Source organism: Corvus hawaiiensis, chromosome 22 (assembly GCF_020740725.1).
Source record: "Corvus hawaiiensis isolate bCorHaw1 chromosome 22, bCorHaw1.pri.cur, whole genome shotgun sequence".
NCBI classification, from domain to species: Eukaryota; Metazoa; Chordata; class Aves; order Passeriformes; family Corvidae; genus Corvus; species Corvus hawaiiensis.
The window spans coordinates 6,474,206-6,498,156 of record NC_063234.1 but is presented as its reverse complement, the minus strand read 5'-3'; the positions used below and the strand labels follow the sequence as shown (position 1 = coordinate 6,498,156).

At 52.9% G+C, this 23,951-nt stretch overlaps 1 protein-coding gene across 1 annotated transcript in view; it reads right to left on the bottom strand.

Moving 5' to 3' along the window:
- Positions 1–23,067, bottom strand: part of EPHA8 (EPH receptor A8) — a 53,169-nt gene extending 30,102 nt beyond the window's left edge. Inside the window, exons 1-3 of the mRNA XM_048326177.1 lie at positions 22,817–23,067; positions 10,430–10,494; positions 100–763 (exon numbers count right to left, since the gene is read on the bottom strand). Coding sequence (XP_048182134.1) covers positions 100–763; positions 10,430–10,494; positions 22,817–22,901 — 814 coding nt within the window. The 5' untranslated portion in view covers positions 22,902–23,067. The remainder of the gene's footprint in view (positions 1–99; positions 764–10,429; positions 10,495–22,816) is intronic.
- Positions 23,068–23,951: the final 884 nt, after the last annotated feature.

Below are 23,951 nucleotides of genomic sequence, written 5' to 3'. Positions count from 1 at the left end.
GAGCAGGCTTCTGTCCTCAGCCCTTCCACAAAGAGGCAAGAGCCCCTTGCAGCCACCCCTCCCCCTTGGAGGCACTGCAGGCAAGAAGTAAGGACTCACCCATGCAGGAATCCCGCTGCTCTTCATAGCCAGCACTGCACACGCACTTCCCGATGGGCACCAACCACTCTCCCTCGGCACTGCAGTACATTTTGGGGGTGTCTCTCTCCTCCGAATGGCCCACGCATTCTCCCCGCACTTCCACCAAGGAGGACGAGTCTGCCCCAGTCACAGCCTCGGAGAAGGATGCCAAGTTCCTCACTGTAGCTGGGCACTTCTTGTAGTACACCCGCACCGAGACGATGGCAATGCAGGCACCTATGTCCTGGAAGGCCAGGTAGAACCCTCTCTTGCTCAGCGGTCCCACACCCCGCACCTCTGTGTTCAGCTTCAGGCGCCGCACACCCAGGTCCACATTGGTGAAGCTCTCATCTGCTGCGATCGTGTCAATCTTCAGGAACTGGCTCTCCCGGGTGCTGGTGCCCAGCTCCCGGTCAGACTCCATGTAGTAGAGGTTGAAGGTCTCCTTGCAGGTGCCCAGCACACCTGGCATGCTGTTACAGTCCCTCAGTGTGAATTTGATCTCTGCATATACCCGCCGCGCTCCATCCCGCTGGACCCAGTTGGTCCGGAGCCAGTTGTTCTGGTTGGGGGTCATGACGTTACAGACCTGGTAGGTGTGGATGGGGCTGAAAAACTCATCCATTTCATTGATCGAATCCCACTGCAGGACAGAGAAAACAGGTCACTGCAGATGTCCCCAACCCCTGGGGGAGCAGGGAGCATGCAGGAGTGTGTGCCATCTCCCACCCCGCTCCTCCTGTGTCTGGATGGGAGGTCACTGGTGCCACAGGGCAAAGGGAAATGAGGAGCAGTCGCTAGCCACACCAATTTGGGCAGTGACACCCGGTTGCAGCACTGTGGGAGATGCAGCCCTGCTTGCAAACGGGAACACTTGCTGATGTCCTGGCAGAAGGTGAGGGCAGTATGTGTTTGGGAGGGCGCCAAACCCTCCAGGTCATGTTTGTGAGTCCCTTTTCTTGGTGCTCAGCCTGTCATTTGCAGCAGCAGCAGGAACCACCTGCGTGGTGCTCACCTGGGTCTCCTCTGGCTCATGCACTGTCCACGCACAAACTAAACTGGGCACTTTCCATCTGGAGGAGTTTCAGGGTGGATACCAGAGGGTGAAGGGGAAGCATGTACTGAGCACAGGACTGTCAGCAAGAAATGTGGGCCCATGGGGGCTTAGAGGTCCCTTCTTCCCTGCAAGGTGATGCCAGTGTGGCTCCTTGGAGTGAGCCCACAGTGCCCAACCCAGCTGAGAGGCTGGATCACGGCTGGTTCTGGGAACCTGGATGCTCATAGCTTGACAGCTCAGGGGTGAAAATTCCACATACCAGTGAAAATTCCACATACCATTACCAGCTCAGGGTGAGCCTGAGGAGGATATGCTGGCAAAAGTAGGTTGCAGCAAGCAGGATTGCAATGGAGGGTGGTCTGGGTGAGGGACAGGGACATGGGTGTCACACAATGGAGGGATGCTAAGTGGGTTTAAGTGATAAGAAGTGAGAAGTAGTGATATTTTGGATATGAGTTCCATAGGTGAGGGACATGTAGAACTCAGCTGTTTGGGGCTACATGACACTTCTGGGGGCTCAGTCTTGCCTCACGTCTCCCTCTCTACTCTCACCAAATGCCTCACCAGGACTCACAGACTTTCGCTGCGCTGGGGGCTTTCCACCACCTCTTCAGCTCAGATTTCTGCTCAAACCAGATACTCTGATCACACCCCCATGGACGGGTCTGGGACCCCTGATTTTTTATGAGAGAAGGGGAGGAGGAAGAGGAGCAGAGGAGAACTTCAAACCATCTGGCTTTTCCCTAAACTTAGAAACAGGCTTTGAAGTTCCACCCCCATGCCCAAGTCCAGCTGTAAGGGACAGCCCCAGATGCAGTGCTGCAGAAGCTGGGGAAGGTACTGGCACTCCTGCTCCTCTGCCTTACAAATCATCACTACCATCCTCACCCCAGCCTCAGCATTCCCCTCCTGCACCTTCCTGGGGTCCTGGCTCTGCCTGGAAGCTGGCAGGGAGCAGCCCCCACTTTGGAACCTGTGTGTACCCAGCTGTCTGTGGGGGTTGGGGGAGCCAAGCAGATCCCCAGCCATGCTGCAAAGAGCAGGAAAAAACAAATCTTTCAGGCAGCATTATAAGTACATTAAAATAAACCTCTAGGCTTGCTCTGACAGGGCAAAAATGTTGTTTTCTTATGTGAGTGGTGACTTGGTTTCATTAGACACAAAACCAACAGCAGTCCCAAGAGAAGGATGCTCAGCTCAAAGGGGGTGAGCCTTCAGCCCTCACCCCAGTGACATGGGAGCTGACAAGGATGCAGATCCCTGGGATCCCTGGGACAGGCACCCTCCAGCCTCGCTGTGTGGCTGCCAGCAGTGCAGGGACAGGGCACAGCTAGGAGAGGGCAGCACACCTCCAGAGCATGAGAGATACAGGAAGGAGGTATCAGTGATACCTGTAAGACAGCCCACTCCCTTCTCCCCTCTCCGATGGGAATGTCCTTCCTCGTTTGACCTCCCCCACCCGCTGCTCCTGGGGAGGTGGTGTGGTGCCTTCTGCTCGTGTGAGGGTGATCAGAGCAGTCACTGCACTCGTGTACATCTTCAGTTTTCCCCAGAATCTCCAGTTTTCTCCTGTATTTAGGAGAAAACTCTGCTTCTCTGTCCTATGCAGCTTAAAGCAACCTGGAAAAGGCAGCAGCTGCAGGTGCAAACTACAATGGAAGCTCATTTTAAGGGGAATATGCTAGCAAAGGGGGTCAAAGTCAAGCCACTCCCTGGAAAGAAAAATGCTTGTGATGCATTTTAAAAAATTATCTTCTGAATTCCAGAAATGTCCAGGTTTGTCCTGGGATCACTGGGAACATGCCCTGCACTCCAGTGCTCAGGTGGACAACATGGAAAGGGGCCAGGCTACGGGTGTGCTTGGCTGGAGGGATGAGGGCAGCACCCCTCAGCTTCCCAAGCCCAGGGACGAGCCTGTCGAAGGTGCTGTGACACGCAGGACACTGTCCTGCCGCTGGGTCAGGGGCACAGGGGTGCTGGGCAGTGTGGGCAGCACCAGGCACAGCCCAGCCCCTGCCGGCGCTGCGGAGCAGAGAGCTCCCCGCTCCTGCACCCCACTTGTGCTCACGCTGCTGCGGCGCTTCCGAGGGGTGGAAGTCGCTGTCGAAATTAATCGAGCACAAATTAACACAACATCTGTTTCCTGTCTTTTCCCTGCCGAGTTTCCCGGGGGAAGTGAAGCAGAGCTGTGCACAGGAGGAGACGCACGGGGTGAGGGCAGAGCTGTGGGGGTGAGCAGGAGTGTCCCCCACGATGCACAGCCAGCTTCCCTCGGCATTGCCTGTGGGGTCAGGGCTCTCCACGAGGGTCTGGCAAGGGAAAGATGAGGTTACTGTGCGCACCAAGATGCTTTGGCTCCAGCTCATCTGGTTGGTTTTGGTCTCCAGACATTCACTTCTCTCCCAAATTTGGCAGAGGAGATGGAGCTCACTACTGCTGTGTCCCCAAACGCTTGTGGCACTGCCAGAGCTGGCAGCATCCTCCCCGTTGACAGAGCAGGAGATAATGCCCACCTCCAAGCACCAGCAACAGTCGGGATCAGCCACACCTCCACCCCTCCCAGGGTGAATTTGAAGAGTTTGCATTTGCACCATCACTCTTTCAAACTTGGTGCTTTTTTGCACAGCAGCTGCACTGCCAGTTCTGTTCCAGGGTCCCTTGGGATCCCAGTCTGAGACCAGCCTAAAACACCACACTTGGCCTGCACAGAAAGTGCTCTAAGAATGGGGCAGGCAGGCTACCTGAGCTCGTGGCTCAGATGCCACAGATTCATCTTCCCAGCGTGTCACAAGGCAACCAAAGTCCCATAGGCTCTGCCAGGTCCTGGGACTCGCAGGGCATTTGGGATCACAGAATCTGAGAATGGTTTGGGTTGGAAGGGACCATCTTGTTCCACCCCCTGCCATGGGCAGAGACACCTTCCACCATCCCAGGGTGCTCCAAGCCCCGTCCAACCGGGCCTTGGGCACTGCGTGGGATGGGGCAGCCACAGCTTCTCTGGACAACCTGTGCCAGGGTGTCACCACTCTCATAGAGAAGAATTTTTTCCCAATATCCAATCTGAATATACCCTCCTTCAGCTTAAAGCCATTCCCCCTTATTCTATCACTGCTTAACCTTGCAAAAAGTTCCTCTCCAATCTTCCCGTAGGCCCTTCTAGGTACCAGAAGGGGGATGGAAGGACCTGCTTCAGGAATCCCCATGACTGGAGGGGTTTTCTGTTTCACCTTAGTTCCAGGTTCTGTGGGCAGGAGGGGACATCTGTGACACTGGGTACCACTGGCTCAAGAGCGCAGGCACCGTGCACACCCCAGGCACTGCTGGCTCTCAGTTCATGGGTTGAAGTGGTTTTATGAACCAAAGCTCAGCTCAGCCCCACCAGTGTGATAAGATCCCCCAGCGAGACAGAAATGAGGACATCATAATTAACGTGGTGAGCGCACACGCTGGGGGAGGATGTGATTGCATCTGCATTCAGGAGTTTGCCTAATAGTTTAAATTAAAGTCAACACCAGTTATAAAAAATTTTCCAGATTATGAAAGGCAAGAGATGCAAACACCAGATATCTGGGCAGCTGAGTAAGGTCTTATAAGTCTCCCAGGGCCTGTGTGGAACAGCAGAGGAGAAGGAGGAGGAGCTGAGGAGAGACTGTGTCCCCCTGGAGCAGCAGATCAGCCTCCCACCACCCTTGCAGTGCAAAGGAACGAATGTCCCCAGCCCTGAGACATCTTCCAGGAGGGATGCCAGGTCTGCCTGGCATAGCAAAGCTTTTGTGGCCACAGATATCCAGCACTTTCCTTCCCAGCATGCCATGGCACCTCCTCGCACCATTGTCACTGGGAGAGGAAAAAAAGAGAAGGCTGTTATTGCAGCTATAAATCATTAGATGGGAGGCCTTAATGGAGATAATCCCCATGAAATCAGTCACTGCTGTGGCTAAGGAGGGATTTGTCAGGCAGTTAACTACCCTGAGCTTCACTGCAGGTGATTAACTCCTGGTAGTGACCAGCATCTGGGGAATTAGCAATAACCCAGCATTTACTGAACAAGCACCGGGAGATGAGCTTTTATCTCAATTACCAGTCTAAATCTTTATTTTCCAATGTTCCATTCCTACACCTTTTTTTTCCCAAAGAAAATTAATTTCACCGCAGCTTGAGCTGTAACTTTCTGGTATTCCTGAATCCAGGTAGAGGCTCCAGCTTGGAAGAGAAACCCAAGAAATACAACACGGACATCAAAGTGAGGGAGAGCAGAGACATGGCCTAGGCACATGGGAGAGCCCCAATATCTCTTGGTGCTCTGAGAAGAAGAGATGAACCTGAAGCGGGGTGGAATATCAAGGACACAGCACAGCTCAGACTGGGGATGGGGTTTTACAGGGTGGGCTTGGGGCAAAGGGAGACCCCGCTCCATGACACATGGGGCTTATCCAAGCCATGAACTCATTGTTGGCTGAAGGACCAGACCCAGGTAAAAAAAGTCCCCTGGTGCATAGGCATGGCTCTGGAAATAGCTCAGTCCCAGGGCTGGAATCCCCGTTCTTGGTGCACAAATACTGCTGGGAGACCATCCTGTGGGCACGTCTGTTCTTTCAGCTGGGGGTTCCAGCAGATCTGGTGCCTTTCTGACAGCATTCTCTCTGGGTGCTGTAGGATGAAGGAGGAGCACCCTTGGCCAATTGTGCCCAGGGGCCTCAGGATACATCCCTTTTTGAGGAGCCAAGGGGCAGGGATGGGGAGCTGCAAACCTCTCTGAAGGTATCTCCTGGTGTGCCCACCAGCAAAGCCAACATGAAGCATGCCAGGTGGGATTGTTGGGGATTGTACAGGGCCAGGAGCTGGACTCAATAACCCTTGTGAGTCCTTCCAGCTCAGGATATTCCATGACTCTGTGATAGCTGCTGGGGCAGCTGCCTGGGTGGCAAGGCCCAGCAGCTCTCTGGGCTGACCCCAGCCCCTGCAGCACGGGGGAAGCTGTGGGGCCACCACAGGAGGTGCTGGTAGGGGCGGATGGGGAGGTCGTGAGCAGCATGGGGGGCCTTTCTCCAGCACTCAAGGTGCTCCCATTCTAATTAGCTTTTGCAAGGCATCATTCAAGCTCCTTAGATACCCTGTGTCTGAACAAAATCATTTCCTGTTTGACTTTGTAAATCAAAGTAGACGATACAATAATTATTAATAATATGTTGACTTATCTCATCAGTGTTTTAATTAGTCAGTAGAAAGGCAATTTGCAAAGGGGCCGATCAGGCTCCCTCTGATCCAGCAGCTCTCGTGCCAAGCAAGCAGAGGGGAGAGAAGGGCACTGGGGCACTGGGGCTTTTTGCTGGGGAGAACTGGGATACAGGAGGCATGGCAAGGGAAGGGGTTGACCACACTGATAAGAACTTAATTTTCAATGCAAAGGGAATTGTTCTGGGAAAGGAGTGAGCTGCAAAGCTCCTGGGAGCCCTTTGAAGTTATAATTGAGAGGAACCGCAGCCTGCGGGACGGGGATGCTCCCGGTGACCCTTCCGCTTCCTGCACGTGTCTCTGGGGTGGAGGTGAGGGGGGGGATGCAATTAAACCCCTGAGCAGCAATTACAGCCAATTACCCCTCAGTTAATTGTCTGGCAAGAGAAAATGTCAAAACAGGCGAGGCATGGCTCCCTGATGGCCTGACACTCCCCAGGGCCCAGGGCACTGCTGACCCTCACCGTGCCCACTGCTCCCAGCTCCGGCTCCTCTGCTCTTGCTGGCCGTGGCAAAGCCAGAGAGGGATGCAACCTTCCAGTGAGGCAAGTTCACTTTGCCCACAGGTGTGATGAGAACATCAGGACTTTGCAAGTGGTACCCATCCAGTTTTGCAGTGCTGATGCTTTGGACTGTTGCCCTGGCTGTGCAGGCAGCTCTGGGATCTCCCAGTCAGAGGAAGAAGCCTCTGAGGCTGCTGCCTTTCCTCTGGATCCCCAGGTGTGACAGGACCTGCAGGTGCTGGAACAGCAAGCCATAGGGCACTAGGCAGTGAGCTAGCAGACACATGTCCCCTCCTGAAGATCCTCAGGCTGGGGGCCAAGGCTCTGTGCTGCTTAGAGACATGAAAAGACCCAGGCAGAACAACCCACCTCCTACTGTCACCCATGTGGTGGCCCTGGGGGGAATGGAGATGTGGGTAAAGCAAAACAAACATGACTTCAGCCAGCAGTGCTTGGCAGGAGGATGCTGTGCCTGCCCAGGGATGGAGCGGATACACTGTGGGGAAATCCTGCACCCTCCAGCACCAAGTGCACGCTCCAACTGTGGTCCAGGCAGGACAGCTGGCAGGCAGTAGGGATGGGGGAGCACTGCCACCAATCTTTCAGGCAGAGTATCTAAATAAGAAAATGGCAGCAAAAATAAAGGACCTCAATGAAAATCTGGCTTCACAATACAGTGCCTCTATACAACCCCAGCCCAGGCCTTCCAAAGCCACAGCACAGGGCAGTGGGCAGGGACAGCCCCAGGGACACCCAAAGCACTGGGCACAGATGGTGACCAGCAAATGGAGTCCCTTTCTAAGAGCAGGGATCACACCGGATCTCCCCCACCTGAGCCTGAACTGCGCTGTAGGGGCTGCTCGGGAGGCATCTGTCTGCTCAGAGCCAAACCATTGGCACTGAGAGTGAGTATTCTACCCCAGCTTCCCTGAGACACCAGCACCCTAATCCACCTCCTGGTGGATCCAGCAAGCAGATCCAAGGGCAAATTTACTACTCAGAAAGGACATGGAGCTGAAGGACCAGCAGAGAGGCAAAGGAATGAGATGCTCTTTCCGGATGATATAATGCAATGGCCCTGGAGGAAGAACTATGGCCCCGACAAGCATTTAGAGGAGCCATTAAAACATCCAGCTGGAAAAAGATATGCAAAGTTGAGGGTGTTCAAGACAGTTTCCACACAGGTGAGTGGTCATCCTGTTGGTAACAGGGCCACAATTTGGGCAAAAGCACAGGGTAAGTGCACAGAGGAGTTACCCCATGACTGAGGTCCTGTAGGACTCAGCACCATGGCCAAGAGGTGGCTCTGGCATTGGGTGCTACACAGCACCTTATGTTGTGAGCCTTTTTGGTCTTCTTTTACTTTCTTGGCATCCAGTATTATAATTTCTTTTTATTCTTTATTATATTTATTATTTACTCTTTATTTAATTTGCTTATAATTTTATTTATTATGTATTATTTAATTTATTATACATATTATTTATTTTATTATTTATTTTTAATAAACATCACTAATAACATGGAGAATTCAGATGTATTAGTGTTCAAGAGCTGCTGGTGAAGGACTGCTGGGCATCTGCTGCAGAGAGCCCTGAGAGCCGGCCCCAGCCCCCGCGGTCACCTGACAGTCACACCTGACAGTCCAAATGCCTTGGGGCTCTGGATTCATCCCTGGATTTGTGAATGTCCAGTACAGGGTGCTGCACCTTAGCTGGCCATGGAAGTCCCTGATGTGGTGAGATTGAGGCTCCTGTAGGCTCAATCCTTTGTCTGCTTTGGGAGTGCAAGGCCCTGCCCAGCACAGCCGGCTCAGGTGGATTCATCGTCACCCAAGTCACCTCAGTGATGAGGTGATCTCGCCTGCGTTCCTGACAGGGAGCAAGGGCCTGGGCATGCGGTCATCCAGAAGGAGAGTCTTGGGCAGTCTGTGGATGGTCTGACTATGGGGAGGAATTGCCTAGGGAGGGATGAAGGACAGAACACTGGATGTGGACAATGGAAAACAGCCCTGACTCCCAGAAAATCCCAGAAACATTCTCCCTTGCAGGAGATCAGAGGAAGCCCTGGTCCCTGATTCCCTGAATGTGTGTCAGACCCCTCCAGGATGCCAGGATTTGGCAGCAGGGCTGGGATGAGATGACAGCTAAGTAGTGACAGGACAGTAGTGACAGCCAAGGGCAGCCATGAGGAGGACAACATCTGCCTCAGCCAGGCAGAGGCAGAAGAAGGTCCCCTGGCTGGAGACCAGAGCCAGGCAAACCCTTGATGGGTTTTTAACAGGGGCCCGTTAACAGTATCGCCACAGGACCTGGAGGATTTACCAGCACCAGCAATGTTGCAGCCAAGGATGTTTTTTCCTCAAAGCTGGGCTGCTCTGAGATGTGAATGAATTGACAGGTCTGAAGGCCCGTATTTATGCAGGAGATCACATCACATTAGTTCCGCGGTCCCCTCTGACCTTGTACCTCTCAATCTCTTGCATTCCCAGGATACTCATCATTGCAACAACTAACTGCTAAAATTAGAGCTGAGTTAACAATTTCATATATTTACCTATATGATAAAGTCTGATAGAAATCTGATCATTGGTATTATTATGAATTCACCGTTCTGATCACTCCTGCTCAAGCAGCGTGGGGATTGAAAGTCTCAAGCAACAGATCAATGAAAATTATTAGAGGCCTGGGAAGATTTCTGTGGGAGGTGGAATTGAAAAGATTAGGACCGTTTAGTTCAGAGAGAGGATGAAAAAGAATGGACATGAAAAATCAACACAGCAGCAACAGCCAGGTAGGCACCCTAATTTTGCACATTCTGTGCCTGCAGAAAGCCCCACTGTGCGTTGCAGTTGGTCCTGTGGGTATTTATGGGATTGTTTCTGTTCGCTAAATGAACGAGCAAAATCCTTCCAGCCAGGTCACCCTGAATCTGAAGCTCACTATTTCCAAAAAGCTACTGTGTGGGGAAAACCTGGCATGGAAATGCAACTGAAGGGAACGTGTGGAGAGGATCCAGCCAGTGGAGATGGCCGGCTCACGTGGGGGTCACCACCCCACCATCCCTCCTGGACATGCCGCAGGGCTGTGAGTTTGCATCCCCTTTCCCTCCCCTCCACAGGAGAGGCTCCCCTGCCACTCTTGCCCAGTTCCCACAGAAACTCCTCGGATTACAGGTTGTTGGGAGCTCCGTGGTCATTTGGGGCTGTTCCCCCTGATGCTCACCTGGTGCAGTGAGGAATGAGACGCTTCTTAGCACGTCCCAGCTCTTGAGTCCCCCCACACCAGACCTGGTGAAAACCTGGTCCCTAGCAGGGGATGTGGAAGGTTAAATGGCATTTCCAAAACAGCTGTCAGGCTGGCATTTTCCCAACAGACATGGTCTGTTTGTCTCATCAGCAATGACTTGGGGCTGAGATGTCCACTCCCTATCCATCCCCTGATCCCTGCCACAGCGACCCATGGTGCCCCATCCCACTGGGGTCCCTCAGTGCCAGCAGTCACTTCATACTCACCCCGTGTGAGGGATAAGTCATCCAGCCCCAGTCTCCCGGGATTGTTGACGTGTCTAGCAAGTTCACTGGAAAACACAGGAGCAAAAGCTGTGTTAGAAAGCTTTGTCCCCATCCCCAAGGGGTGAGGAACAGAGCCACCATGAAGAAGCCCTCCTCACAGGCCACTTCCCTGAAAATGCACCCCCCCCCCCCCCCCCCATCAATCTTTCACCAGGGACTGCCTGGCTGGATATGAGGCAGGTATTGAGTTTGGGATGGCAACAAGCGATGCTCCCCAGAGCTGGTGGTTCAGGGTAGAGTTGAGTTCTGGCCCAAGCACTGAGAGCAGTGTGACCTTTTGGAGGAGGCTGCAAACAGCCGGTTGGAGGGAATGCAAAGCAAGGAAGGGCTGTGGAAACAAACTCCCAGCACCAGGGTGTCCACCAGTCCCACCTTGGGCCTGGTGCAACTGGAGCATCATTCCTCAGCTGGACACTTCTCCTCTGGAAGCCCTTTAGGCTCAGCTCCCTCCCAGCATCACTGGTTTGAAGCCTGCACTCCAGCAGCTGCTGTAATTGCACACTGCAGTGCCCAGCTCCAGCACAAAGAGACTCCCCATGGTCCTGGCTGACACCCCACTGGAAAAGTCCATCAAAGCCAACCCCTCCAAATCCCTGCCACCACCAGGAGCCCAGCTTAAAGAGGAGACAGAGGCAAACTGCAGGAAGAGGGGAGCAGATTGTGTGGGGGGAGAGGCGAGGATGCTTTCCAATGTGCTCAGGAGCTTCCTGTGGAAACCTGTGCAGTGGCAGCAGTGGAGGAAAGCAGGATGCCATGGCACTGCTGCCTCTGAGCCATCTGCGCCCCACGCCCAGATCCTGCAGCAGCAGGCAGAGGAGAGCCTTGCCCTGCCTGATAACCCCGACTTGCTCAGCACCTGGGGAAGGAGCCCAAGCCCCAGCTCCATGGTGCAGATCCAGGGGGATGGAGGCTTGGGGGAGGGTGACAGCAAGGCACCCTGATCCTGGGAATGAGTGCAGGGGGCACCAGCACCTCGATGCCTCAACCTCAAGAGCACCAGGCTCCCACAGGGACCCCCAGTGCCTCCAGCTTTCCCCATTCCCTTTCTCCTGAGGCCACCCAGTGAGGTCAATGCCTCCAGAGGCTTCATCCTTGCCTGCTGCCTTTCCTCACCCTTGAGGAGCACTAAACTGGACTGGAGGCACTTTGTCAGCATCCCTCTGCAGCACCAGGGCTGGGCTGGTCCCTGGGCTTCGGAGGGACAGTGGTCTTGTTGCCAGGACCAGCTTGTCATAGCAGGGACAGGGCATATCAGGACAGTGGCTCCAGTCCTGGCATAGACTGGGCTCAGCATGAGGCTGGTCCCTGTAGCCCGAGGAACGGGTGCCACTTTCATTTACTATTACCAGGCAGGAAAGGAGGGGGGGAGAGAGGAGCAGAGACGTGAGCTGGCTGTGAAACACCCGGACGTCATGCTCCTGACAGAGCAGATTAGGAGCTTTTGAGGCATTTATTAATGTTAGCAGAACAATTTGAAAGAATTTCCAGGGTTTCTTGTGTGGTTCCATTGGCCCAACAGCAGGCCAAGCCCCTCCACTCCCTGCGTGGCGCTGCTCCCACTGCTGAAGAGGCCCCTTGCCCTCAGCACAGAGTAATTACCTCGGAGATCTCAAATCCATTTTTATTTGTTATTGTTAATCTGAAGATTTTCTGCCTATTTTCCCTGGGTAATTCGCCCAGCAGGAGCCCAGGCTTGGGAGTTTCCCTGCTCACAGTGCAGGAGCACAGTCCCGGTGACCCTCAGCAGGCAGGTTGCAGGGAGGGGACAGCTTTCGCAGACCCTCTCTCCCCCCCACCGTGGTCTCTGCACCCTCTTTCCCACGCTGGGATGCTCAGCAATGGATGTGGCTGCCTCACACTGCTCTGCAGGCAGCAGGAGGAGCCTGCATGGACTGGGGTCCAGCGGGAGCATCGTGTTGTGAGGAATGATGCTGAGAGCAAATAGAGGGTGTAGCCCAGACTTGTCTGCCAACAGTGTGTGGGACCTGGAATCAGCTTGCTACACCCCATCTCACCACGCTGACCATGTGGTCATCACCCAGTCTCACAGAAATGTCATGACGACTTGAAGGAGCCATCTCCTTTTGGTTGCTTTGGTTCCAAGACAACCTACGCCAGCTTGCATCCCTGCATCCCACCCATGGTCAGATTCCTCTTTGCAGGAAGAGGGATAAGTTATTTCTTTTATTCCCTCTATTCAGCCAAGTGCAGAGAGCCCTGCGTTCTAAGGCCACACAGTGGGCACTGCACAAACACAAAGGCATTGCGCGTCTGAGAGCTCCCGTTAACTCATGGGATAGCACACACGCCTGTGGATCCCAGTGTCCATCCAGCAGCACTGCGACATGCTCGGATACGGGGACACCAACGCTCTCCCAAAACCCAAGCAGTTACAGCCCAGGTTACAGCCCAGCTCCGAAGGGAACCCGCCACACCTCATGCGACAAGTGCCTGTCCAGCCCCATGCAGGTGAGCGCGCGGCTGTGCTGCTTCTCCGGGGGTGATGCTCAGAGCCCGCCCTCGATGACGCAGGGTGAGCAAGACCACCACAAAGGACCCCTTTCAGCTGAAATATTTTTTCAGAAAATGTGCCGGTTTGGGAGACCTCTCTCCTACAGCTGGGTGATTCTGTTTGATGTTATGGACTGTCTGCATGTATCAGTCTCAAACCGCAAGCTCCATTTTGTTTTCCTTAGCACCATTTTGTCGTTTCCCTATTCTGTGCCTTGGCCTTGACTCGGCGTATTGAGCCAAAACACCAGGAGGTGTCAGGGGAAATTCTCACCCTGGTGGAAAAGCTGTCAAGCTTGATTGCCTGTTCAAATGGAAGCACCTAGGAGCAAGCAGGTCGCTTCCCGGCACAACTGGGGTCTGCAGACGGAGCCTCACATAAGGCAGACCCTCTTGCTGCATAAAGTTGTATCGTGTAATGGTGCATGAGTATTGCACATTGCAGCCTCATAGATGCAGACTAGGCAGGAGTCAGTGTGTGAATCAGTATATGATGTTTGTGTATATTGTATTTATACCTATATCTCTATTTTTGGATCTATATCTGTATCCATTTCCATACCCAGATCTACCAAATTCTAAACCCTGCTTGGGAAGAGTGAGGCAGCTGAGACTGGGACTAACATCCAGAGGATGTGTTTTTCTTGGGACCACATATCTCTTGCCATCTATCTATATCTGTGTCTATATATCTCTTATATATATATTTATATCAGTATCTGTATCTGTATCGTGTATATGTATATCTATATCTGTATCTATATCTCTATCTATATCTGTATCTGTATCTATATCTATATCTATATCTATATCTGTATCTGTATCTATATCTCTATCTATATCTGTATCTGTATCTATATCATCTATAAAGACTGAGTACTTAGATACCCTTCCCAACTCGTGCACTGGTGGCCACAGCTCTGCAGGGATGTATTGCATCCCTATAAACAGGTGTGTGGGCACCTTGCGGTCTCACATCCAAGCATCCCGGGCTCAGGAATGAACTCACGGTATTTAGGGGAGCCTGTGCATCCTCAGCCCACCCTGGGTTCATGGTGGGGTGGTGGAACAAGACTGGGGGTGACACACTGATGGATGTGCTGAGCCCCAGCCTCTGGAAGAGCAGTGGGGGACCAAAGAGGGCTCTGAGCACCCTCACTAATTGTTAACCCACTGCAGTCCTCCCTCTAATTACTCCACCATCTCCCTCTTAGGCAGGGGCTTTGTAGCGCAAGCATGGGGAGGAAGGGTCACTGGGAGCAGCCCCGTTCCCTTGGGCTTCAGTTCCTCTCCATCAGAACTTCAAAGGCCTCCCAAGATTCACAGCAAGGCTCCCCCCCATGCAACAACGCCTTTTGCATCGATAATTAAACTCTTGTCAGCGCAGTTTGGCTGCTCTCCACTACCCAAAGACCAGCAGGCTCAGCTCCACAGCCCCAGCAGGTCTGCACACCCCACACCGTCCCCACAGCCCCAGCCCCTCTTCATGGGGGAATGACACAGGGAGGGTTATCCACAGTGGGAAGAGAGTCTGAGAAAGGGGCAGCAAGAGGCTCCCTGAGAGGAGGGGAACAAGAGCCAGTGGCATTCATTTCCCATCATCTGGCGCAGAACTTTGAAGGGGCAGGTGGGGCTGGGGTGGGTCAGCTATTTGTGTCTCACCGTTTAATCCAAGGGCCGGCTGAATAGGCAGCTGTGACCTTTCCAACTCGGGATGCAAAGCTGAGACACAAAGTTGTGTCTTACTGGCCTCGGAACATGGTGAGGGGACAGGATGGGAAGCTTTGCTTTCAGCATCCTGATCCCTGGGACAATATTTATCCTTAAGGAATGAAAAATAGCCATTTATTCCCCAACGCACGAGGCCAACCGTTGGGGCTTGGGAGGGAGGAGCAGCACACCTGGAGGGCAGGTCAGCTCTCCCCGGTCGGGAGCTGTGTGCAGGGATGTTCCCCACGGATCCGGGTCAGCAGTGGGGTGCTGCTCTGCCAGACCAGCAGCCAGATCCAGCCAGGATTTGTCCAGCAGCTGCTCATCCCCAAGGCTGCACATACTAAGGACACAGCGGGGATGGGGCTCCCCTCGACACTCGCCAGCCTCGGCTGCCCAGAGAAGGAGTTTAGAAAAGCACTGCGGGTAAATCCAGAAAATATCATCAAATCTGGCAGGAATTTTGGATTTCCACACCTCTGGAAGTGACAGAATCAGGCTGGAAAACAAAACAAAAAAACCAATACCCAAAAAAGGGAAAAAAAAATAAAGAGAAGAAAAATCCCAACCAACCAACAAAAAAAACAACCAAAAAAAAAAAAACCAAAAAACCAAACAACCAAAAAAACCAAGCTAAAAAGAAACATTTTCAAACTAAAGCAGTGCTGCTTTTTGGCTGTGCCCTAATTCCCACTTCAGGATTTCTTCTCAGACCTCCAGATTGTTGCTGTGAACCTTCTGTATTTAATTTTATATCATTTTGTAATGCATCAGGAGCGGCAATGCCCATAAGGACTGCCCAGAGGGTCACCCCTTTTCACTACACCCAGAGCAGGAGATACTTTGATGTAGGAAGAAAGCTTGTTTGTTCAATCAGTGCTAACAAAAAGCCTCAGTTCAGGTTTTAAAAATAAAATTATCAACCTGATCCTTCCAGCCCCTGCATGATATGTAAGATAATGTGCAGCGCAAGAGCATAACCTGTGGTAGGACTGAGGTGTTGTGAAATAATGCAAAAAATGAAACAAAACAAAACAAAACAGAACACCCTGAATAAAGTATTTCTAAGGCTAAAAACCTTGAAATTATAGGGCAGGTTTTTTCTTCCCAGAAAAAAAAAAAGCACATCAAAAGCCAAACAACAAAAAGCTGTTCCCTCTCAAAACTACAGGTGAGAAAATAGAGATGTAAAATGGTCATGTTTCCTGCTTGCTTTGAGACCCCCAGTGCTTGTGTGCAGTGAGACAGACAGGGAGAACCGGGCAGGCTGGTGTAGGAGACTCAAATTAAACATGCTACCCACCACTAGGCAGGGTGTTACGGTACTGGTGTGCACCCATCCCCAGTACAGGTGTGCAGCCCCGCACTGTGGCACCCACTGGTTCCAGTGCAAGCTGAAACTGGAAATGTCAGAAACCCCCGGGCTGTGCCAGGGCTCGAGCACGGGTGTGTGGGGCTGGACAGGGCTCAGAGTGAGGGTGAGCCCACACTTCCATGTGCCTGGTCCCAGAGCCTGTGGGAAAGGAACTGTTTCAGGCTCTAGGGGTGACTGGGCTTGTTGTAATTCAGGACAGAAGCCAGAGGAGGAGGTGGGAAGGCTCTGGGGATGGGGGATTGGAAAGGTCAGGGAGGCAAGAAATTCCATGGAAACCAATCCAATGTGAGCAGGGGAAGAAGCAAGACTGTGGCGAGGCTGGGGAAGGTGCCCCGGGGTCCCTGTGGCCCTGGAGAAGGCACAACTGGTGCCCCCAGGTCTGGATTTGGCCATCTGGGAGTCACATGAGTTTTTCCACCACAATGTCCCCAGCCTGAGGGACGGCACAATGACACGGCCCTGTCCATCAGCAGAGAGGAGCTCATGCCTGGCACAGCCACTCCTTGACATGTCATCTGGCTAAAGCCCTGTGAGAACTGATCCATTCAACCCCCACACCACCAAAGGGCAGCTCCTGGCATCCCTGACCACTGTCCCCAAAGCCAGAAGCTTGAGGAACAGGTAATGGGCCCGCACCCGAACCGGGACTTCCCACTTCCCGCTGAGCTGCAGTCCAGGTACAGGGACAGCCTAAACACCTCATGGTACCAGTAATGCAGTATCATGACAGCCTTTAAAAATGACACAGGAGTTTTCTAACACAAAATAAATGTCTTCTGCTTGCAGTTAGCAACACTTCTGTGGTACAGACTCCAAGAAATGGGAGCTGTGTCCAGAGGGGTTTGTCCCAGTGTCCTCACACCAGTCCTGACTCCCTCTTCTCTTTTCTCACATCTGTTGGGTATAATAAAATAGACACAAATGTATTTTCACCTTTAGCCACCGAGGTTTCCAACCTCTGCTGCATTTTTTGGACATTGACGCTCGTGCCAGCTAAGCTGCTAACACTGTCCCAAGTCCTTTTCCCAGAGTATCTCACTCCCTACATGTAAGCTGCGTGCCCACTCTGTTATCTCCTGCCTGTTTGGGATTTGGAAGATTTCTTACCCCAAACTGCCACTTTCCATGCCACCCACAGTGACTCAGGCAGACCTGCCACTGGAGATCTATGCCTGTATCAGAGCCAGGGCAAACCTTGCAGCACCCTGAAAATGCCACCCTGCCCTCCCACCAATCCCTGCATCCCAGCAGTCCTGGCAAAGCTTTGAGTGTTATCCTCTCTGGAATCCTCACTAGGGAAATGTGGGTTTTGCAAATGTGCTCGCTTATCTGGATTATCTGGAGGGGCTTTGCATGGCAGCTTTTCAGGCTGTCGTATGATTTTTCCCTAATTTCTCTTAGGACGTTTTTGCTCTCACACCAGTTGGCCACCCTAAACCATGCTGAGCTGTTTGTACCCCGGTGACATTTTTAATGCAAGATAATTTCTTTTAAAGGCTTTTGCCTTTGCTCTCTTAAAAATAGCTTTCTAAAATGAAACATTTTCACAGACAAAAATACCAATACTAACTGCATTTGAGGGGACAGCCTGAATATCTCATACCACTGGTAATTAAATATCACGGAAGTCCTTAAAAATTGCACGGAAGGTGCATAACACAGAAGGTATTTCATCCAAGGAAAGACCCAGGAACTTGGTGCTGGGATGGAGATGGAATGGAACTCATCTATCCAGCTGCAGCCAGCACTGTTGCCACTCACTAATGTGATTAAATAAACATTTTAAATATGAGAAATTGGACATAGAGCAGAAGATAGCACAGGCACAAGCATGATAACCAGGGCTGGAGGTAAAGGAAAATCACAGAAGGGAACCTGCAGAGCCCAATCTGCTCGTGCCCACAAGGGTTGCGAGGTGCCCAGGTTGAGTTTAGCACTTCCACAGCCGAAAAATATGGACTCTTTAATCCTGCAGGAAAAGTCTAACAAGAACAAATGGCTGGAAGGTGAAGCCAGGAAAATTTGTATTAGGGAAAGAGGAGGCCGATTTTTAAAGGCTGGAGCTGATGAGCCCTTGGAAGGGATTATTAAAAGCAGCGGTGCCTTTGTCGATGTCTTCAGATAAACAGTGAAAACCTTTCTGGACACTATCCCTGGGCCAAACACACCTCATTAGGCTTTATTGGTGTGCCTGGATCTGATCCATTAAGGAGTTACATCCTTTACATGGTTGTTTATGACACCGACTATCACGCATCGACATGGGCAGGACAGGAGGGTTTTGTTTCATTTTGAAGGAAATACAAGTGCCTGATTCCACCATGCACTTTGGAACTGGTAGGGCTGAAGGGGTTAATTGCCTCTGTGACAGAGGAATCATTTTGAGTGTTGGCCAGGCAAAGAGGCTGGGTTAGGAGAATGAACTATCAAAAACTGTCAGGGTATGAATAGAGTTATCATATGAATGGATGTGCCCCTGGAGATAAAGGCAGCACCGAAGACTGCCAGTGAGGCCAGCAGGGACAGGCAAAACACAGGACCCGACCAGAACAAAGAGCAGAGGTGTGGGGACGTCTCCATGAAACCGGTGCTCCCCCAAGTCCTGCCGCCAGGACCCAGCACCGATGCCGGGATGTGTGGGATGAGCTTCCACCCTTCCTGAGCATCTTTGGGGCCTGGGGTTCACTGCTGGGTTGTTGGGGGTTTTTTGAGTAAAATATTTTGCTAACCATCTTTCAGCAATTGAAAAAATAAGGAATTCTTTCCTCACTGTAGCAATTCATCGGGTTTTCAGTTGTACTTAAATTTGGCTTCATCAGATCCATTTCCACCATCACCAAAATGGGTGCTCATTTATTGTCACTGGAAACAACCCCTTGCAATTTCAGGAAACAAGAATTCAAGGAGAATGAAAAAACCTGTCAAAGTAGGTGTGTATTGTGCACTGGTGTGTTATTTTTCTGCAAATTTTGGAGGTTGATTTTCCAGAAGTTTTATACGTTATTAATATAAGAGAGATGGAAATGAAGATGGCACCAGAAACATACCCCCATAAACCCACCTAAAATTATGCAAATATTTGCTTTATTTCAGCATTTTGGGAGTAATAAAAAAATTAAACACCCCCCCCCATTCTTTTTTCACTAATGTAGCCTAAATCAGCTCCCTGTTTCAAACCAATGCTTCTCCATCCCCCATCACCAGAAGTCCATATGCCTAAACGCTCGTTTCCTACCCTTACAGAGGAACACATATCCCCACAGCCTTTTTAAAACGGAAAAGGTGATTTCCTCTCCCTTTCAGTGCCTTGCTTTTCCCGCAGCCCCGACTTCGGCATTGCTGCAGAGGAGTAGGAAAGAAGGGTTGAATAAACATGCAGATGAGTTTTTACCTTTTTTTCTGTTTGAGCAGAGGGGCAATTAATGAGATTACGATGAGAGATTAGCAGGAGAGACCCCCATGAACCCTCCCTGTGGCCCCTGTTTCAGCAGCGCAGCAAGCGGCTGGGTTTTCCCAGGGATCCTGGTGCTTTCCCGCACCCCATCCCTGTTGAGTGGAGGAACAAAAGCCCATCACCATGGTACGAGGAAAAGATGAGGATCCCCTCATCAGCTCTGCATCCTCCCCTGTACATCACCCCATCCCCATCACCTGCTGTTTGCCTCAGCCAGCCCGACATGTCCCAAAATGCTGGGGGAGATGGCCCCAAATCCCCCTTCCCTGCTTCACGAGGTCGCCACAAGGACACCCCCAAGCTCACCTGCGGGTCATGGGGTCCATGCTGTGATGGGGAGGAAGGTCACCCATCTCATGGACGGAGGGCAGAGCTGAGCTGGGGGCATCACCCGGGAGGGAGCAGACCCCCAGCAGCAGCATTTGAAGTGCCGTTTTTGGGCAGAAAATACAATTTTGTTACCCTCCACCTGAGCCCCAAATGGGGTAATTTCTGCTCATCTAATTTTCTTTCAATATAACAAAGATATTTCATATTTTATTATTGAACTTCAATTCGCGCTATAATATAAAATACCAGCTTTAATATTTTCACCTATGCAACTCAGAGTGCAATAGTGTAAATATTTTAGTCTCTCATACTTCATATTATTGAAAATAACTTTTCTACCTCCCTGCTCTAAAGCAATTTAATAATTTCAGACAATTCTTTTTTCAGTGCTCCAAATAAAAATCTTCCACATCTTGCAAATTTTTACCCCTCTAAAAAAAAAATCTGAGTTTTGGCTTTCAATGCATTTCGCAATGGCTGCCGTGCTGAAATGGGGGATTTCCCACGGAATGGCGAATCCCTTTTCCTCCTATTTCTCAGGTACCCCTGCACACAAGACTGAAAGGAATAAAAAATATAAGCTTAAAACTCCTCGGAACAAATATTTCAGGAAGGAGAAAGGCACTGGGAGCTCTTGGAAAGAAAAAACCTAGGATTGAATCTGGTTTTTTGGTTAATACATGTTTTTATACACCAATTGCCTCCCAATACATGCAGGCAGAGTGTAGCTCATCCCAGCCTGAAATTTGCTTTGCGGTTGTAATTTTCTACCCTGCAGTTCCCAAACCAGCACTGGGTTTGCTCGGGAGCACGGCCAGAAATGCAGGGCACAGAGAGGCTGTGGGAGCAGGCAGAGGTGACGGGCAACAGGGCTACACCCTCACACCGTGCCCGCACTCACTACACGCTCTGAGAATGGGGCAGCCAAGCCTGGCACAACTGGAGTGTGGCACGCACCAGGGCCAGGCTGTCCTCTGCGGCATCTCCCACACTTCCAGTCCCATCCCATGCCATGGTGCTCAGCGACCAGCACCACAGCCGATCCCAGCGTGGACGCCGCTCCCAGCCCAGCCCATCCCAGCACCGGGGACACGGGAACTGGCAGAGCCCACAGCCACATCCCAGCTCCACTGCTCATGCTGGAGACCCAGCTGGCACTGAGTGCCCCATCCCAGGGCACAGCAGAGCCCCAGGATCCGCGGCGCCATGAGCATCATCAGAGCAGTGGATGGAGCACTGCCGGCTTTCTGCAGGCTCCCACACCTTTTCTTGATGCCACTCAGCACCTCCTGTCTGGTCTAATCCAGATCCAGCCCTCTAGGTCTGCCCCAGAGCCTGGATCATGCCTAGCCCTGTGCAACCTCCTGACCAAGGCTGTAATTGAGGATAGCTTTCTTTTCCATCAAGTCTTGTGGGAAAGCCAGGTCTTTCCTAGCTGGTGACAGACAGACAGCAGTCCAGGGCCTGGCTGTCCATGCAGACACCATAAAACCCAACCCAGCATCCAGCGATCTCCTCCGTAGAGGACAGCAAGGAGGCCCTTGCCTCGCTTGTCAATGCCCAGGGTGCGCCAAGTCCAGGCAGGGATGTTTGGCTTTGCGGGGCTGCAGCACTGAGAGGCTGGTGCGGCACGGGCAGAATCCTGCATCACTCCCTACCCAGGGCACGGGGCACAGGGCAGCAGCAAAGACCGGGCAAGGACTGGGAGTGTTGGGGCGCTGGGGCCCCATTCCGCACCTTCACAGCCCATCCACAGCAATGAGAGCCCAATGCATCCCCCTGCATGGGCAGCAAAGCGGACGGGAAAAGGAGCAGGAAGAGGGGCAGAAAGCAGACATCAGGCAGAAAATAGGGTTAGGACCAGAAATAGCTGGAAATTGGGAGTAGAAGTGAGGAAGATGCTGGTGGGTGTTGGACGATGGCGGTAAGCACAAGGACCCAGCCCAGCAGGATGCTGCAAAGTGCACGAGGAGCAGCGGGGGCAGCCCTTGGGCCTCAGCATGCTGGAAGGATGGCAGAGATGCAGGGGCAGGAGAAGGGAGAGATGCCACCGCCTCCACGGGGCAGGGACACCGGCCCCAGGGCTCGCTGCAGAGGCTGTGCCGTGCTGGTCGTGGCTCTCAAGCACAGCAGAAGGGAGGAAGGATGCTGCTGCCGGTGCCAAGGACACGCTCGGGAGCGGGAACGGCAGATCTCTGGCGATGAAGATCAGCAGACCTGGGAAGCAGCCGTGCCACCGCTGCCAGCGCAGAGGGAGGCAGGCGAGCAGGTGGGTGGCAGGAGCAGAAGCAGCACTGCCAAAACCGAGGAGGGCCTCAGATATCGGAGTAGGGACGCGGACAAGGGCCAGGGATGAGGGCAGCTGGCCGGGTGGAGAGAGCAGGCCTGACGTGGCTGGCACCAAGATGTCGGGAGAGGATCCCCAGCTGCATCCCTGCTTTCCACTTCAGAAGTTTCCAGCCCTTTCTCTCACGAGAAGTTTCCCACCTGAGTGCCCTTTCTAGCTCCCTTCATCCTCTGCACACTTTCCTGTGCCCACCCACTCGCTCCATCACAGCCCATACTGCTTGGCCAACGCGCACAGCCCCGCGCTGCTGCCTTCTCCGGTGATGGGGATCACCACGGCTGAGCCGGTGGCAGTGTCCCTGTCCCCTCTGCAGCCACCCCTGCATGCTGCAGCAGAGCCCGGGCAGGGGAGGGAGGCAGAGCTGCCGGCATTGCTGCAGAATTAGGTTCTCCTGACCAGCTCCGAAGTTTTGCCTCTGGTGCAAAAGCTCCAGGATCTGCAAACTCAGGCAGGCAGGAACCTGGAGCTGCCCTCCCCTGGGAGCACGGAGAAGCCAAGCCCAGCAGGGCTAAGCCCATGTGGACACATCCAAACAGACACAGCGATCCCGCGGGTCCCCCCAACACTGCTCCGTCACTCCAGGACCACCCCGGTTCCTACCTTCGCTGGTGGTGGCGGAGAGGCAGGCAGCCAAGGTGATGACGATGGAGAGCGAGGATGTCAGATCCCCCTGTGCCCATGCCATGGTCCGAAAGGGGCCACCAGGCGCGGGATAGGGCCACCTCGGTTGTCCCAGCACCTCTGCGAGCGAGCTACCTACCTCTGCCCACAGCTACGGCACTCGCCGGCTAATGCAAAGGCACTTTGCGCACATTGCTCGCAGCCACACAGGCGAGCGAGCAGGGAGGGAGCAGCCTGCCCGTCACCGCTCGCAAGCCAATGGGCTGGGTGGGCTCTGCAGTGAGCCCCCCTTTCCGCACCACACGCGCTCGCTGTACCCAGACCCAGCATCCGGACTCAGGCTCCCACTCCCCACTTTCCCCCACCCCCCCGGCCTCGGGAAGCTCCAACAGTCCCCCCTGCATCTTGTGCCCCCCATCCCTCTTCGCTGTTCTCACTGGCCGCGGCGAGAGGCAAACTTGCAGCCCTGCGGGGAGCTCTGCGCTCAGTCGGGGTCAGGTGTGAAGGGGATGGGGTTACCCGTCCCTCCCGATGTGCACAGAGCGGAAAACCCCTTGTAAGCGCTCCACTTGCATGTCTGAAGGAGACAGGCGGGACACCCCCATCCCGATGCTTTCCATGCCACATCGTTCTGGGATAGGTACTCCGCTCACAATTGACCTGTGGCAGTGGGAGCAGGGGACAGCAGAGCCAGGGCTCACAACGCCCTGTTTACTGCCACGTTGGTCACCTGAGAGAAGGCCAGCCCTTTCCAAAGCAGTTTGGGAAGACACAGTAGTTGTGCTAAGGCAGAAAGGCTGGGCACTGGGCAAGGGTGTCCTGCGACAGGGGCCTGGGGCTACCTGGGAAACACAAAGCATCCTTCCCCCAGCCTCTGCATCCCTCCTGCTTGGATCCACCAGAATCACCGAGCCAGGTGAGTACCTTGCTCAGCATTAAACACTCGACATCTGTCAACAGATGCCCTACAGCCACAACTGCTTCCCCATCTAAATGCTGAACAATCATTAATACCTGCCTGTGATAACCACAGATGCTAACTCCCATCTACACCACGTGCAGTGAGTTATTTGCTCCTTCATGCACTCGTGGCCAGTGCATTGTGACTGCAGCT